This window comes from Corapipo altera, unplaced genomic scaffold (genome assembly GCF_003945725.1).
Source record: "Corapipo altera isolate COAL_440 unplaced genomic scaffold, ASM394572v1 305, whole genome shotgun sequence".
Classification (NCBI taxonomy): Eukaryota; Metazoa; Chordata; class Aves; order Passeriformes; family Pipridae; genus Corapipo; species Corapipo altera.
The window spans coordinates 376,508-392,222 of record NW_020885011.1 but is presented as its reverse complement, the minus strand read 5'-3'; the positions used below and the strand labels follow the sequence as shown (position 1 = coordinate 392,222).

At 61.6% G+C, this 15,715-nt stretch overlaps 2 protein-coding genes across 10 annotated transcripts in view; both read left to right on the top strand.

The window, feature by feature from the left end:
- RBFOX3 (RNA binding fox-1 homolog 3) overlaps nt 1-15,715 on the top strand; it is a 142,971-nt gene that overhangs the window by 113,064 nt on the left and 14,192 nt on the right. For 6 of the 9 annotated variants that reach the window (XM_027667521.1, XM_027667517.1, XM_027667520.1 and 3 more), the window contains exon 4: nt 10,381-10,717. The exons of 1 other annotated variant lie outside the window; for it this stretch is intronic. In XM_027667521.1, the coding sequence (XP_027523322.1) occupies nt 10,616-10,717 (102 nt within the window). In that variant the 5' untranslated portion in view covers nt 10,381-10,615. The remainder of the gene's footprint in view (nt 1-10,380; nt 10,718-15,715) is intronic. 2 more of the 9 variants (XM_027667524.1, XM_027667522.1) reach the window with 2 other exon arrangements.
- On the top strand, nt 5-9,838 carry LOC113958899. The gene is made up of 2 exons (XM_027667526.1): nt 5-3,857; nt 3,898-9,838. Exons 1-2 carry the CDS (start codon nt 3,279-3,281, stop codon nt 4,303-4,305), a joined length of 987 nt encoding a protein of 328 aa, XP_027523327.1. The 5' UTR covers nt 5-3,278; the 3' UTR covers nt 4,306-9,838.

The following is a 15,715-nucleotide window of genomic DNA, read 5'->3' as shown; positions in this document are numbered from 1 at the left end:
ACGGAGTGTTTGGATCCAAGTGGCTGTACTGGGCTCTGCCTTGGCTGCTCCAGGGGTCCCTCCTGCATGCTAAACCCTGCATGTGAGGGGCAGGTGATGGGTGCTCAGCACAAGGCTGGCCAGGACAGGGCAGCACCTCAGCCTGCAGAGCAGTGGTCAGGGGCAGGTGGGCTCAGAGCCACGCATGGGGGAGGGATGGGAAGGCTGCCTGCTCCCCTCTGCCAGCAGCCCCAGTACCCCACCCCCTGGGTGCCGAGCCCCCACGCAGGCGTGACACGATGACATAAGTCCTGCGTGAGGAGAGCTGAGGCTGCCATGTCTGTGAGTGTCCGTGTGTGCTGACTTGCTGTCCGTCTGTCCGTCCATGCTCTGTGCAGCTCCTGGGAGCCATCCCTGGGGAAGCCTCTTGAGGGGACCCTGCCCTTACTGGGGGGGCAGCAGCCCCCAGCCCTATAGTGGCCTGGACCTGGCGGTTGCCCACCACAGGGTATGTTTGCCCCCAGGGTCCTGCAGCCTGTGCTGGGAGGTGTCACAGCAGCTCGTGGTGTCCCCTGGGCTGAGGCAGGTTGCATGTGAAAGGTGGGCCAGACGGGCTGCCCTCTGCCAGCCTGGTGTCTGCTGGGCAGATGAGAATGACTCCTTCCCATCATACCCTCGTGTTGCTGGACTTCACGGCAGTTGGAGGATCCTGTCACAGAGGGGACACCACATCCCCCCGAGGTCCATCCCACTGAGCGTAGCACAACCTGTGCTCCCCTGTCAAAGCTGGTGAAGCAGAGGAGCAAAAAAAGCCGAGGGGCTGGGGAGGAGGAGGCTGGTGCATCCGTTGTTCTGGGTCCCGGCATGGGCTGGGGATGCCAGCGGGACCAAGGAGCGGTGAGGGCCAAGGCAGTGGTTCTGGGCACTGGGAGCTGCCACCATGCAAACCAACGGAGGAAAGAGGTGTTGGGGCAGGTAGCACTCCTGTCCCTGTCACCTACAGGACAAGGATGGAAGTGACCTGCCAGAAGGGGACTGTGGTCTGGAAGGGTCCTGAGGTGTTGTGGGAGATGTGGATAAAGAGCTGCTCAAAGGAGCAGGATGGCTGGGGCAGGAGCAGGGCTCGCAGGCAGCATAAACCAAGAGCCAGCATGAACGGGAGGAAGGCTGGGCTGTGGGTGTGAGCCTGGGGGGCACGTGCTGTTTGGCAGCAGTGGTGCGGGCTGCAGGGCCGGGGCTGCCCCCACCTCTGGCTCTCGTGTCTGTGCTGATGCCTTGGCAGGACTCCCTGTGCTGAGGAGAGGGCTTTGCTCCCTCCCAGTGTCCGACTGCGTGCGGGGTCGGGAATCGCGGGTCCGGTGGCTGCGGTGCCGGAGCGCGCTGGGCTGTGGCCACACGGGTGCGTCTGGAGAGGAGACGTGTCTGCGGCGGAGGGGAGGGCAGCAGGGTGGGTTCCTGCGGCTGATGCCCTATACCTGGTCTGGGTGGGAGAATTGGGATGTGGCACGGGGAACTGGGTGCTGTTTGCACAGGCACCTCGGGGTGAGGGGTGTGTGCAGGGCTGGGGGCTGCAGCAGCAGAGGGTGGAACAGCACTGGGGAGGTGCATCTGCCCCTGCCCTGGTTCCAGGATGGTTCTGCCCCCCTGCCCACTGACAACCTGGATTTTGGCTGCTGGTGATTGAGGAGTTCCATTCTGCTGCATTTGCCCCCTCTGTCTCTCTCACACAAGAGCAGGGGAGGTCTGGCAGGCTGGGGGGACCCCAAGACATGACTGAGGCTGCATTTGCAGGGCACAGAGAGGAGACGTTTTGGATCAGTGAAATATAAGAGGGAGCAAGGAGCCCCCCACCCCAGCTGCCTGCAGTGGTGCCTTTGCTGCTTTATCACCTCTCCCAGTGCTGAATTATTGAGAGTGTTGCTCTCGTTTATTGCCGTGCTGGAGGAGAGCTGCCTCTGCCCGGCACTGCTCTGAATATGATTATGGGGCTGGAGATGTCAGAGCCCGCTGGGCCCCGGAGACCGATCTGCTGCCCCCCTCGCTCCTGTGCTTCCCTTATCCTTATTTATTCTCTCGCTCCTGTGCCTGGTTCAGCGCTCACGGTTCCCTCGCTCCCTCCACTGTGCAGTGCCCCAGGAGGATGGAGATTTAGTGCCTGAGGAGCAGCACTGCCCAGCTGCTGAGCCTGCAGCATGTGCCGGGGGTGACTGGGGGCTCGTGCCCCACAGGATCCAGCTACCCCAGGACTCCCCTGACTTATTCCCATGGCTGACCCTGCAGCCAACTCTCCTCTGTGTCCCCTGCGAGATCTCTGCTGGTCGTGCTGCTCTGCCCTGTGAGATAGGGTCCTGGACGTCTGTGGGGGGCAAGGCTGGGCTTTGAGGGATGGTGGCTGCCCTGTTGTTGTTAAGGATTCCTGGGTGCCCTCTCATGCAGTCGGAGGTGGCCACATCCTGGGCTGCAGGGACCATCCCCATTGCTCCTCACTGCACAAGGAGGCTGGTGCCTGCTGGCTCTGTCCCCCTTGGGCCACTACTCGGCTGCTCCCACAAAGGGGGGGATGCTGGGCCCCCCCAGGAAGCCCGTCCTGGCAGAACCTGCCCGACCATGGCCGAGCGTCCCTGCCTGCTGGGAGCAGAATGGGAGCAGGGGGCTATGGAATCCGCTGTGGCCAGGGTGGCCAGGAGCCGGCTGGCACCTTGCAGGTTAACCGCGAGCAGCGGATTCCCTTATTGACAGGGTAGCTTGAAAAATGCTGAGGCAGGACATCGGCTCCTCGGAGTGTCAGCGGAGCCCACGCTGCGCTGGTGAGTGCCCACGCTGCTGCTGCTGCGGCCCCAACGCCCAGCCTGGCCCCCGACCCCCACCCTGCCACCCCTCTCACTGCTGGGGTTGGTTCCCCTCTCACGGTCGTCCTTCCCTTTGCTCTTGAGGACGCCAGAGAGGATTTCATTTTTATTCCTCCTCTCCCGTTTTTCCCTGGGGTGGATAAGCTGCTGCCTGCCAGGGCTGCCCTCCAGCCCCTGCCCTCCCGCAGCAGCATGCTGGAGGTCGAACAGCGGCTCTGAGCCGCGGCGCTCACGCCGCAGGGAGGGAGGCGAGCGCGCAGGGCTCCGGGAGCGCCGGCCGTGGGCGCTGGAGCCGGACAGACAGAGGGGACAGAGCCCACCCAGGAGGGGCGGCGGCCAGCACAGCCAGCATCTGGAGCAGCCCACTGCCCTCCTGCCGACCCCACAGAGCAGCTCAACACCTGGCCACCAACATGATGATGTATTTTTGGGTAGGTACTTCCGCCAAGGATGGGCACTTCCCTCCCTCTCTGCCGGGGTTTTGCTCAGGATTGGGGTCATTTCTCACTGTTGCTGCTCCCTGGCTGTGCTGCTGGTCAGGGAGAGCTTTCCCTTCTGGCCAGGCACTCACAGCCCACAGCCGCAGGCAGCGGGCAGGGGACGGGCTGCAGTGCTGGAGGCAGGCCTGGTGTTGAGGAGGAACAGAGCAGCGGGCTAATGTCCCTGCCCAGACATTGTGCCCTGCCGAGGGCACCTCCAAACAACCCTTCTGCCTCCCTGCTGCTGCCTTCAAGCCCCACACAGTGCTGGCCGCAGGCAGAAGCCTCCCATGCCCAGAACCAGTCCCCCTGCCTCAGCTGTGCCATGGTGGTGGGCAGTGGGCTCTGGAGCCTGCCTGGGCGCTGTGTTAGGCAGGGGCACGGGTCTGTGGTGGCAGCGGGATGTTCAGGTCACACCTGTGTGTGGAGCAGCAGCCACCTCTCACTGAGTCTGTGCCCTGTGGGTGCTCACCCAAGGTCTGATCGGATGCTTGTGGGGTGGTCCCCACACTTTATCTCAGGCTTGAAGTTGATGACCAAGGCTGTTGAGGTCCCCATGGGGATCTCAGGGTCCCCATGGGGACCTCAAGGTCCCTCCACAGCACTGCAGGAGCTGGGCTGTGTCAGGCTCTACACCATCCAGGGGCCTTCCTGTGGCATCCTGGCCCATAACTGGGGCTGAAGCCAGTGGTGCCAGCTCCTTCCACCCACTCCCCCCAGAGATGGCAAGGGCTGGGGGCTGCAGCAGTCTGGTGGAGATTACACGTTCCAGGGAGTTGTGCTCCCCTGGATTTGAGAGAAGGGAACAGAGTGAGCAGAGCCAGGTTATGGGGGATGTGGGGAAAGGAGTTTATGGGGAGGAGGAGGAGGATAATGCAAATTCATTGTTGCTCAAGGAAGCAGCTTTCAGGCGTAAGGTGCTTTGTCATGAGGGATGTCGGTGCTGCTGCCGCTCTGGAGCTCGTGGGGGCTGGCAGAGCCTCCTGCTTTGGTACTAATTCTGCCCAGGGACTTAACGACCCACCACAGCTGCAGGAGTGAACCAGAGCTTCCGCTTGAGGCTCCGTTGGCACCACGTGGCTTTGCGGAGCTCAGCCGGGCAGCGTGGGTTGCCCGTTCCTGTGGGAGCTCCAGGCACAACTCCCCACACCACACTGGCTCTGGGGCAGTGGTGCTTAAGGGTCCCTATTCCCTGTCCTGTCCAGCACACGGAGCCAGCCTGCCTGGGACAGCCGGTCTGGGCTCTGCGCGGTGCCATCCCCAGCTCTGCTGGGAGGGGCTGGGCAGGGGCTGTGGTCCTGGCAGAGCAGTGAGTGTCATTCATGGCATCACAGGCGTCTCTCCACCGTGGCGTGGGAGGAAGCAGAGGGTCCGGTGTCCCCTCATGGTGGCAGGGGGCAGTGGGTGGCTCAGTCATTGACATCACAACAGGCTGAGATGCCAAAGCAAAATGTCTTCAAATGAGCAGTAATTGCAGGGAAATAAGGAGCACGTGGGGTGAGGGGAAGGAGGGGTCTGTAAATATTATGATTTTTAAAGTTTGCCCTGGAGTCCCAGTGCTTGTTTAACACTAATATCCTATCTGTGCATTTAAAAAGCCTCATAATGAGGATGCAGTGTTTGCTCCTGGAACAACTCCAGCCCGGTGCTCCTCCCTGACCACCTCACCTGTCTGCTGCTCCAGTGGGTCCCAGCCCAGCGCCCACATTGGCATGCCATGTGTACCCCTGCTTGGGGTTGCTCAAACTCCCCTGTCCTGTCCCATGTGCTGACACCCCACGGCCTGCTGCCAAAGCCCCCCAGCAGCCTGAGAGGCTGGTGCACATCTTAGGGGGTGCGTTTTCTTGGGAACTCTTTGTCAGGCAACAGAGCCGGTCTCAGAAAATAGGGGGACTCTGGGATGAGGCATTTTGGGTCCCTGGGTCCATAGTTGCTTGTTCCTTGCATCACCCTCCGTCGTTCCTGCATCACCCTCCATCATTCCTGCCTCCTCCTTCATCCACGCTGGGCTTGGCAGTGGTGGTGGCCCTGGTGGTGGCCTTGGCAGTGGCAGTAACTCTGGCCCCAGTGGTGGTGGTGGCCCTGGTGACCCTGTGACACACGTGGTGCAGCCGTTTCCCCTGCCATGGCCCCCCCACACTGCCCACCTGGCCCACGAGCTCGAGGTGCTCAGCAGCAGCTGCTCTGCCACGGTGCTGCTGCTGCATGTTAATTCTCATTAAATTCAGGGAGCCTAATTGCCATTTCATGTAAATATTTTGTCAAGTGAAAGGGCTTCTGGAAGGGTCGTGTGGGTGGAGGCGAGGAGCCAGGCAGAGTGACAGGCTCGTCCTCCCAGCCAGGGATGCCAAGTGTGTCCCTGCAGTAGCTGCCGTGTGTCCCGCAGGGGGTGGGGTGTGGCCGGCTGCTGGAGGTCCCTGTGCACTGATTGCTCGTGCCAGATGATGGGGGACATAGGATGGCTGCAACCAGGGCACTGTTCTGTAGAGAGCACTGAGGGTCCTCTCCCTGCCTGGGTGGCTGAAGGGCAAAGGAGGGAGGGGTGACACAGGGGGCCATAGGACATCCCCAGATGGTAGCCCAGCCACTCTCCTGCTCTGCACGGTGCTGGCAGCTCTTGACAGAGGTTGAAGATGCCCAAGGCCCCCTCCTGTCCCCCACCATGGGCCAGGAACTTCTCAGTGAGGTGGATTTTTTCCCTGGATCCCATTAAACTTCCACATGCTTTCCCTGCATTCCTGCTCCCCTCCCAGTGCCACAGCTGCTGTTTCAAATACTGTCCATGTCGTGGTAACAGTCCCCTCCTCACCTGGTGAGATCATGCCTGGGTGCTCCACCTTTGGGAATTCAGAGCAGGCGGGGTCTCCAGTGACCCCTGAGAGCTGCTGGAGTAGGAGGAAGGAGCAGGGAAAGATGGAGAGGAGGTTTAACAGGGTGCAGAGGAGGCTTGTTGGTCCCTTATCGCTGTCCTGGTCTGTGCCCTGCACTGGGGCAGTCCCTGCAGCCAAGGCACTGGGGACGTGGGACCCTCCCCTCGCAGCACGGCGGCTCAGATCCGTCAGCACCTTCATCTAATCGCTTTATGTCTATGACTAACTACTAATGAGCTTTTAATTAATGAATACCATGGCTTGGAGGCATTCTGGAGCGGGTGGGAGAAGAGGATTAGGCGGGTGCTGTGTTCCCTGGGTGCTGCGGGGCCACCGGCACTGCATTCACGGGATGTGGGCAGGCTGGAGCATCTGACCTCGCGGTCTGACCTCACTAGTCTGACTTCACCGGCCCTTGTGGCAGTGGCTGCACCTCACCTGACCTGCAGCCCTCTTTTAGCAGCTCTCCCAAGCATCAGCATCCAGCTTTGCCCTGTAGATGCATGCTGCAGGGGCCGTGGGGGTCCTGTTAAGCACTAGACACTGGGAGCCCGCACTGCACCAGCCCACCCGTGGCTGTGCCCCCACGGCAGGTCCATGGGCACTGCCTCATCCCTCTCTGGGAGAGGATGAGGGATGGCTCCTGGTGAGGAGTGCAGTACCAGGGGCTGGATTTCCCATTGCATCCCATGGGTCAGGATCTGGACATAGCGTTGGGGCAGACCTGGGAGGGCAGCAGCTCTGACGTGTGCTCAGGGCTTAGTGCGGTGTGTGCAGGACCCTGGGCACCTGGATGTGCCGCAGCCATGCCATGCCAGCAGCCTGTGGCACCACCCACTCGGGGGGCCTGAGGGGGCTGGGGCTCTGGGCAGACCTTGGGGCCTCATTCCTGGCAGATAAAGGTTCCAAATGGTGGAGTGTGCCTCAGAGGGGAGCCGAGCTGTTCTAGCATTTCCCTGGGAGCTGCCAGCACCGCACTGGCTGCTGGTACATCCTGGATACCTGGAGCGACTGGATGTGCCGCACTGTCCCCAGCAGGTTCCCTTGGTGGTGGTTTGGGGGGGGTGTGCACGTCAGCTGTCCCACTGCAGGCTCTGCCCCTTGGCTCCAGCACCAGAACAGTGGCCAAGACCACTCCTGTCCCAGTGCCATGTTGTTCTCCCTCTCCCAGAAAACAAAACGAAGGAGCCCTCAAGGGTTCATTTAAAATAAATAAAAAGCTGGGAATTGTGCTGATTTGAAGGAAAGGCAGTCCCATCCTGTGTGGGGGAGCACAGTGCCAACCCAGCCCCGAAGGGCAGAGAGAGATGTGCTGAGAACTGCAGCCCTGTGCAGCTTCTGCCTTTGATCGTATATCTCACACATGCCCTTTGCTTTCCCTCTGCTGATATTTATTAGGTTTAATTTTACTGGGACACGGCTGTAAGTGAGACAGATGGAACAGGGTCTGTGCGCCTGGTGAACACATCTTAATTAAACAGATAAATAAACTTTCATTCCAGGAGGCTTCAGTTTCAGAGGGTCTCCTCCAGGGCTGTGGCTCCGCCGGGCTGGGCAACCCTGGCCAGCGCTCCTCGGGGCTGGTGCCACCGCTGGTGCTGTCAGCTGGGGCTGTGGCACAGTGTCACTGGGAGCAGCAGGGTGAGGGAAACCGGCCGCTGGTGGCTGGGAACACATTCCCCACTGGAGCTGTGGGATTGGTGTTGCCCTGCCATGCTGGAGTTCCGTAGGGCTCCCTGCTGCTGTGGGGCATCTGCAGCCAGGCAGGTGTTGGCAATGGCTGGAGGAGGGAGAGAGGAGACTCCCAACATCCCACACTCCTCAGTTCCCAGAGCCGGGCCCATTTTGCTGCTGGCTCAGGGCAGTGCCAGCACTCGTGGTGCTGCCACGGGCCAGGAATGCCTTTGAGTCACCCTGGCCGGAGCCAGGCTCTGGCGCGGGGGAGGGCGGGCAGATTACCTCATCCTGGAGCCGGCCTCTGCCTCACGGGGTTTGTTTGGTTGGGCACCGCCAGGCCGGCGTGCCAGGCAGTGCCCTGCCCTTGTCACCTCCGGGAGCTGCAGTGGAGCCAGACCAGCCCAGGGCCTTCAGAGCTGCCCATCAGTTTGCTCAGGGTGCCCCTCACCGCTCAGGGTCTGTGTGGTGCCTGGGTGCGTGCAGGTGCCTCAGGGGGCCACTCTCCCCTCAGCTGCTTGAGGGACTGAGGGAGGACCCACTTGTGCCTTAGAGAGCTGTCCCACGTCCTGCCCCGGGTGCTGGAGAGTGTGGCACTGGGGCCGTGGGGCTTCCGAGGAAGGGGAGCTGGAGGCGAGCGGGAGCGCGGGGTCCAAGCACTGTGGTGTGCCGGAGGGGCCACGTCCTTGGAGCTGGATGGCGAGCAGTCATGGTGGGACACCCGTGCTCCTCGCAGGGAGCAGTGCCCGGGGATGCCGTTGGCAATGGAGTGGATGTCGCTGCTGGATCCTTTCAGCGCTTGGTTCCGGGGGGTGATGGTGTTGACAAACCCTCCCCCAGCCTGACATCCTCTCCCCAATTTGGCACCTCGTGGTCCCTATGGAGCGTGGTGCCCCCAGTCACAGAACCCCACAGGAGGGGCTGGTGCTCCCTAGGCCCCAGACACTGCTTCCTCAGGACAGCTCTTCCAGAGCAGGTTTTTCCTGTGGCTCCAGGCCGGCCGTGCCACATGCTGCTGCTCTGAGTGTCTGCAGTAGAAACGGGAACCGCTGTGAGTGTACCAGGACACTGCAGCATGTCACTCTGCCTGGGGATACTGTGGAAAATCCCAGCTCCAAAAAGGGCTGGTCGTGTGCTGGAGGCTCCGGCGGAGACAGAGCATCAGCAGCTGCTGGCACAGCCCTGCCTTTGTGCATCATATTTGGCCAAGATGGAAACTGAGTTGAGCCCAGGTTTTGTTTCCCACATACCCCATCAGAACACCATCCTGGTGGCCTTGGTCATGGCTCCAGAGCCAGGCACGATGCAGTGCCAGGGCGTGGGGTGCTGGGGAGGGACCCCTGTGCCAGTGCTGAGCTCTGTGGCACCAGAGGGGGCCAGGGCTGCTGTGGGGCTGTGGACGGGTGGAGGTGTGAGGTGGGACGGAGACCCGAGCGAGCACACGTGTGCGCCCACGCCGGCGGTCCCTCACGGGCACCTACACGTAGGCTATTGCCATGGCAGCTGTGACAGCGGTGTGTGTGGTGTGGATGCGTCAGGGCTGCTGGCAGCACTGCAGGCCCCTCGGAAACGCCAGAATGCCTCTCGAGCTCTGCTGAGGCTGACCACCGGCCGGCCTGTGGTTCTTGGGGCAGAGGGTCCCCATCGCTCTGGGGAATGCAGGGGAGCCAGCATCAGCAGGCAGGGCCCCTCGTGTCACCCCAGGGTGCAGGAGTTCCCGCAGCCCTCCACACCTGGGGGACCGGCAGGCTGGCGGGGGGTCACAGGGCCCTGCCTGGGGCTCCCACGCCTCGGCAGGGCCCAGCAGCTGTGCCCAGGGCACGCAGGCGGCGGTGAGGCCGTGGCTGCTCCATAGGGAATGCCGTGGGCTGCTGGCCCTGCCCGCGGTGGCGCAGGCCCGTGGCGGTGCGGCAGTGGCTGCGGGGCCACGCGGGGCTGCAGGCGGGAGCGGGTCGGTGGCTCCCGGAGAGGCGGAGCTGGGGCTGCTGCATGGTGTCCCCGCCGGCACGGCCACCCTGCCGTGGCAGCTCCCACCGAGAGCGTGGCACGTGTGCACGTGTCCGGCGGTGTGTGCATGGGGAGCCCCGGCGGCCCTGCCATCGCGGGGGCTGCGCGGCTGGAAGTGCCGGCTGCTCGGCACGGCTTCCCCTGGCACCCACGTTGCACCATCGAAACTCCCCGTAAGACCCTTCTTCCCCTGGGAGCCAGCGCTGGGAAGGGAGACAGCTCTGCCCGCTCGGCCCCATCCTGCCCGGCTGCTTCCCCAGCGTGTGGCCGGGGCGGCGAGGACAGCAGGGAAGCCATCTGCGAGCGGCGGCGGTGGAGGGGTTAAGTGCGGGATCAGCTGTTCTCATGTCATTACGGATTCTCTTCATTTTATACAGAGCTCTGTTTGATGTCTGAATGCACAGGGGACTCCCCCTCCTCCTCCAACTCCCACCCCTTTTATTTCACTCCCAAGCCCTCTCTCCTTCCTCCTCCCCTTCCTTTCTCTCCCGCTCCGCTCTGGCTCACGCACACCCTTTGCAGACCGTGCGCTCAGTGCCAGTGTCTAATGGCCCCGAAGTGAAGAGCCGAGCGCTGCTCCGGCGGCAGCGCGGCCGGCCTGCCACAGATGAACCCTCCTAACTAGCGCCGAGGGGTCGGGAGGGACGGCGAGGAGGGGAGAGCCCGAGGGGCCAGCCGGGAAGACGAGGATAGCGGTGGATAGCAGTGTGCGGAAGAGGACGGACCCGCGAGCAGCTCCACGGCTACCTGTCGACACATGCTGTGCTCCATGGCTAACTCGGGCTGCCTCCTTGTCTCCAACTCAGGCATGCTTCCTCACTCTCTCCCCTGTCCTCCAGCCTTCCTCTACCTCCAACAGGTAAGCAACCCTCTCCAGGGGATTTTCTTGCTTTCCGGTTCACACGTGTTTCTGGCTGGTTCCCTCTCTGCGGAGGGTCAGAGCTTGACAGCTTCCTCCCAGCCTATCCCCTCCAGCCCCGCGGCACCGGGTCCTCGGCTGCGGCTTTGGGGGGTTTCTGTGGTTTCCCCGCTGAGGTGACGGGAGCGCGGCCGGGGCTGGAGCGTGGCTGAGGCGCGGGCAGTGCAGCAGGCAGAGCCGCCGGCGCGGGTCCAGCGCTTCCCCGCCTCGGCACTGCTGCCGCTTGGCGATGATGGATGCTCGGATAAAGGAAAGAGGCTCCTGCGCGGCCTGAGCAGCCTCTGGGGAGAAGGGAAGGTGACGAGCTTGTGTGTGCACATGCGTGTGCACATACGTGTGTGTGTGTGTGTGCTGTCACATCGCGCGTGCCCGCAGCCAGGCCGGGTTTGTCTCGCTGTCACAGGAAGGTGCTGCAGAGGGACTGGGGGACACAGCGCCAGGCGAGTCCCAAGTTTGGGTGGCCCAGATGGAGGGTGCTGGGGCCGTCAGTTTGGTCCTTTACCCTGGCCGGGATTTTGCTGTCCCACGGGGCTGCCCTGATTCCTGCACTGGACCCAGTGCCCCGGGTTTCCAGGCTCATCATCCCGGGGGAGGCGTAGTTTGGGAGAGGCAGCATCTTCTTCAAATGCCTCTTTGCTGCATCGGAAATCCCATCTCCCAGCCAGGCAAACCACTCCATTTGTGCTTTCAGGAGTTTAAAAATTCATGGCGTGGCCGGCACGGTTCACCCGGCGGCAAGGACAGGCACCGGTGCCAACCCTCCACTCCAGCCCGAAGGGCTGTGGAGTGTTTTGTCCCTTGGGATGTCCGTGGCCGGTGTCCAAGTGGGGTCGCAGCCGGAGTGTGGCCGCTGGTGGAGGGGATGGCAAGGCCGTGGTTGCTCTCTCTGGTGCGTGGGCGATGGGGCTGGTGAAGCTGGTGCTGGTTACACGAGCACGGGGCGCGCGGGGGCTGCGGCAGGGGCTGCTGAGGCGGGTGTGTGATTTATTGCACCCTCCTGCGGGCAGAGCCTGGGGAGAGCCAGAGCTGCTCCGGATTTCACTCTCAGCCTCCCCAGGCTGCGTCAAGTTCCCTGAGGCTGCTGCACCTCTGACACCAAGCAGAAACCATCCCTGAGCCCCCACCCGTCCTGGAGGGTAGTTTCTGTCCCTCTGAAGGGAGCACATGGATGCTTTGGAATGGAAGCCAGAACGGGGCCTGGAGCCTCTGTTGCAGCACAGGAGATGTCCCTCTCGGGCCGGGATCCCCTTCTCCCTGGCCACACGAGGGGCTCAGCTGTGCCACTCTCTTGCCCTGCGGAGCACTCTGGCGTGGATTGGCTGTGCTGCCTGCGGCTCACGGTGACAGGGACAGCAGCATGGTGGGCAGATGAGGGCTCCTGGTGCCCACAGGGCTGGGCAAAGCGGAGCTGGGGATCCCTGGGAAGCAGCAGCTTTCCCAGATGTGTGGCTCTGCACTTGGTGTCTCCTGGTTCCCCCATTGCCCTGCCTGGTTTGATTTGACCATCGTGTTCTGCATCTCTTCCTCCCTGCTCTCCCAGAAGCCTTCTGCTCCTTGGCAGCATCTCCGGACTTGCGAGCCAGGAGGAGGGTTTTATTTCAAGATTTGGAGTTGGATTTTCACCCAGCTGAACACAATGGAGGCAAAAATCTCCATCCTCTTCCTGGGGTTTGTCACCTGCAGAGGTTCTGCACCCGGTGCCTGGGGACAGGTGTCTCCCAGTACATGTCACAACAAGGCATCAGGCAGAGGGATGTCACTGGCAGCCATCATGTGGGGCAGGGGCACAGGGCATGGGCTCCACCAGGCCCCTCATCCTGCCCAGGTGAGCAATGGGCCTGCCTGGCACCTGCTTTAGTCCTGAATTTGCTCTGGATTTTGGATGTGCCCACCTGTGCCACCTGCACTGGAGGAGCACAGAGCGAGCAATGCTGCCTGTGCCCGTGGGCACATGCCCGCTGCAGAGCTGGCCCTGGTCAGCTGGCTCAGCTCACCTCTGCGTAGCAGGGACACCTCAGGGGGTTCAACCGACTCTGCACAAGTTAGTTGTGTCCTGAAGTCTGTGGGGGGCTTGGTTTTGACCCCCTGACTTACAGCTCCCTGTCCAGGTGTGGGGATTTGTAGTGGGGCACCTGGGGTGGGCACATACCGTGATCGTAACTGATTCACTGGCTGGGAAATGAGTCTGCTGGACTGGCCAGGGGGTCAGGAGCTGGGAGGCTCCAGGGTCTGCATGCACTAGCTGCCATCATTCCTTTGGACACATACTCTCCCTTGCCAGGAGTTTGTGGCATGGGCTGGATTTGTTCCTCAGTGTGCTACCTGTGTTTCATAGCTCCCGGCCCCAGTGTTCTCCACAGTGCCAGGATTTGAAGGAATGACGAAGAGATGAAGTTCTCAGGAAAACTTCAGTTCTCCCAGCGCCAGGGAGAGCTCATCAGTGCCAGTGGCTCATCCAGGTGCTTGCAGGTACTTGTGGGTACCAGCAGCTCACTCTGCTCCGCTCACCCCATGTGACCACCCTGGCCTGGCCACAGGAGCCACGGTCCACAGCATTCTGAGTGCTGTGTCCAGGAATTCCTCCCAGCGCTGACATGCTCCAGGAGTGGTGCCCCTGGGGGGCCAGAGGCTGCAGGAGGGTGGGTCTATGCCCCTGGCAGAGCAGCCTGTGCCCACAGGAATGCTGTGTCCTTCGGTGGGGCTTGGCGGGGACATTTGGCTCTTGCTCAGCAAGGACCTGGTGCAGAGGGACACTTTGGTGGCTTCATTTCATGAACAGAGGAGTCGGTCTCTACCTAAAACTGCTGTTATGAGTGTGCAGTTGATGGCTGCAGGACAGGGCTCAGCACTGACCCAGAACAGACCCAGGCTCTGAGCGTCAGAATCAGTGCTCGACCCCAGCGCAACCTCGGCACAGGCAGTGATGCATGTGCAGCTCTGGCCTCAGTACAGGTTGATGTACAGGTGTGCTGAACCCCACTGCAGCGCTGCCCCTGAGCTACTGCTGGGAACATCCCTGGTGCCCACGGTCACACTGTGGCGCAGGAGACTTGGCTGAGCAGTGCCCGGCCCGCTGGGAAACAGCCTCTGCAAATCCTGCTTGGAAAATTCCTTTCCAAGAGGGTTGCTGCCAAGTTTAGCATGTTATATTTTTAGGGAGCAGGTCTATTCCGAGCAGTGTTGTCGTGTGTTGCAGCAGCGGGTTCAATTCAAACCGGGTTTCTCCCCCTGCCTGCGCGTCGCACGGATACGAGACCTGGCACGGTGGCTCACGGCTCTGGCCGTGCTGTGGCAGCTGCTCTGCTCGGTGAGGACCAGCCTTAAAGCCACCAGAAACATTTTCTGCTTTTTGTATACATACATATATTGAAAACATTGACATTAATTTTAGCTTTGCAAAGCTGCTTTTCCCACAATAGCTGTGATTTTGGCCCACACTGCCTGGCAATGCTCTTTTTATAGGTATATTCCTATTTTAGTGCTATAGTGATGGGTGAATGAGTAGATTAAATTAGATTTAGTATCTGTCATTCTTTAAGCATCACAGGCGGTTGGGGGGGTTAACAAAGAAAGGCTAATTAGGACAGTGAGCATGGGCCGCCCCCGCCAGCTCCACTGCCCTGGCCCTGCGGCTTCCTCCACTTGGGGACCAGCATCCAAATAGGAAAATGCTTTTGAAACCTGATTTTCTTGCACTGCCCCTGGGCCCGCATGGCCCCGGGGCCTGCAGCCAGGGCTGGGCGGGACAGCGGGTGCTGCAGCCAGGGCACCCCAGGCACCTCCATGAAATTCAGTCACTTGGCTCTCCAGCTACTGTCCCCATGGGCACAGCGACTCCCGTGCGTGGGGGCACTGTGCCTGTGGAATAATGGGCTTCCATGGAGGAGCTGGGGGCACCAAGGGGCACTGCAGCTCCTCCAGGAAGGGTCTTAGTACCTTTGGTGCAGCTGGTTTTGGCAGGCAGGTGTGGGGCTGGGTGCCAGGAAAGTGTAGGGAGCCTGGGGAAGTGCCAGTGTTGGGAAGGCCAGGAAGGGCACCTGAGCTCAGAAGGGAACCAAATGTCCAAGGAAGGAACTGGATCTTCCCAGTGCCAGTGTGAACCTGGCAGCATGTGGCCAGGGGCTCTGCAGTCCTGGCCATGCCGTGGCTACTGGCCTGATGATACACCAGTGCCATTGAGCAGGGCTGGGAGCTGTGGGCTGCCACAGGGTTCACCCCTCTGCTGCCCCTGGGCAACCATGGCAAGGCTTTAACCTGCACCACCTCCTTCAGTGTGCCTGCAGCCAGCAGGGAGCAGGTGTCCCCCCTCTCTCCAGCACGTGACAGGGTTTGTGGTGGCATCACCTGGTGCTGCGGGCATTGCCATCCAGGTGTCGGGTGCAGTTCCCAAATCCCATACAAGCCCTGCTGTACCCAGCCAATGTCCCAAGCCCGGGTTCTCACTTCACCCCCCTGATGGCTTCCTGAGCATCCAGGCTGGTGCTGTCAGGGCAAGCGCCTGCAGAGCCCGGTGAGGATTGTGTTTTCCAGCATATTCCTGTCCCCATTTTTTCACCCAGGCTGGCTGGGTCATGTCTGGGGAGACACTGCTGGTGGAAACAGAGCTCAAGCCTCCGGGTCTGAGCCATGAGCCAGGGCCGTGCTGGCTGCATCCCACTCCAGCTGCATCCCCACTCCAGCTGCCTGGCAGGACACACAGGTACCGGCTGTACCCACTCGTCCCCCCTCAGCAGCACCAGTTGGGGTGTGTGGACAAAGCCCCTTATGTGCACAGGAGCTTCCCAGGGAGGGAATCGAGGGAAGGACGTGTGGGTCCTGCTCTGGTGCAGGGTTGGAGAGCCAGACTGAGCCCTGGCTCCAGGCTGGAGTTCCCCAGAGTGAGCTGAGCCCTGATTCTGTGCTGGGGTCCCCCAGGGGAGCAGCAGCAGGACTGTCCCT

Coding starts and splice junctions, on each gene's coding strand:
- LOC113958899 (XM_027667526.1), top strand. CDS start 3,279: ATGGGCACTTCCCTCCCTCTCTGCCGGGGTTTTGCTCAGGATTGGGGT. Junction 3,858..3,897: donor TGATGACCAAGGCTGTTGAG/GTCCCCATGGGG, acceptor GGGGACCTCAAG/GTCCCTCCACAGCACTGCAG.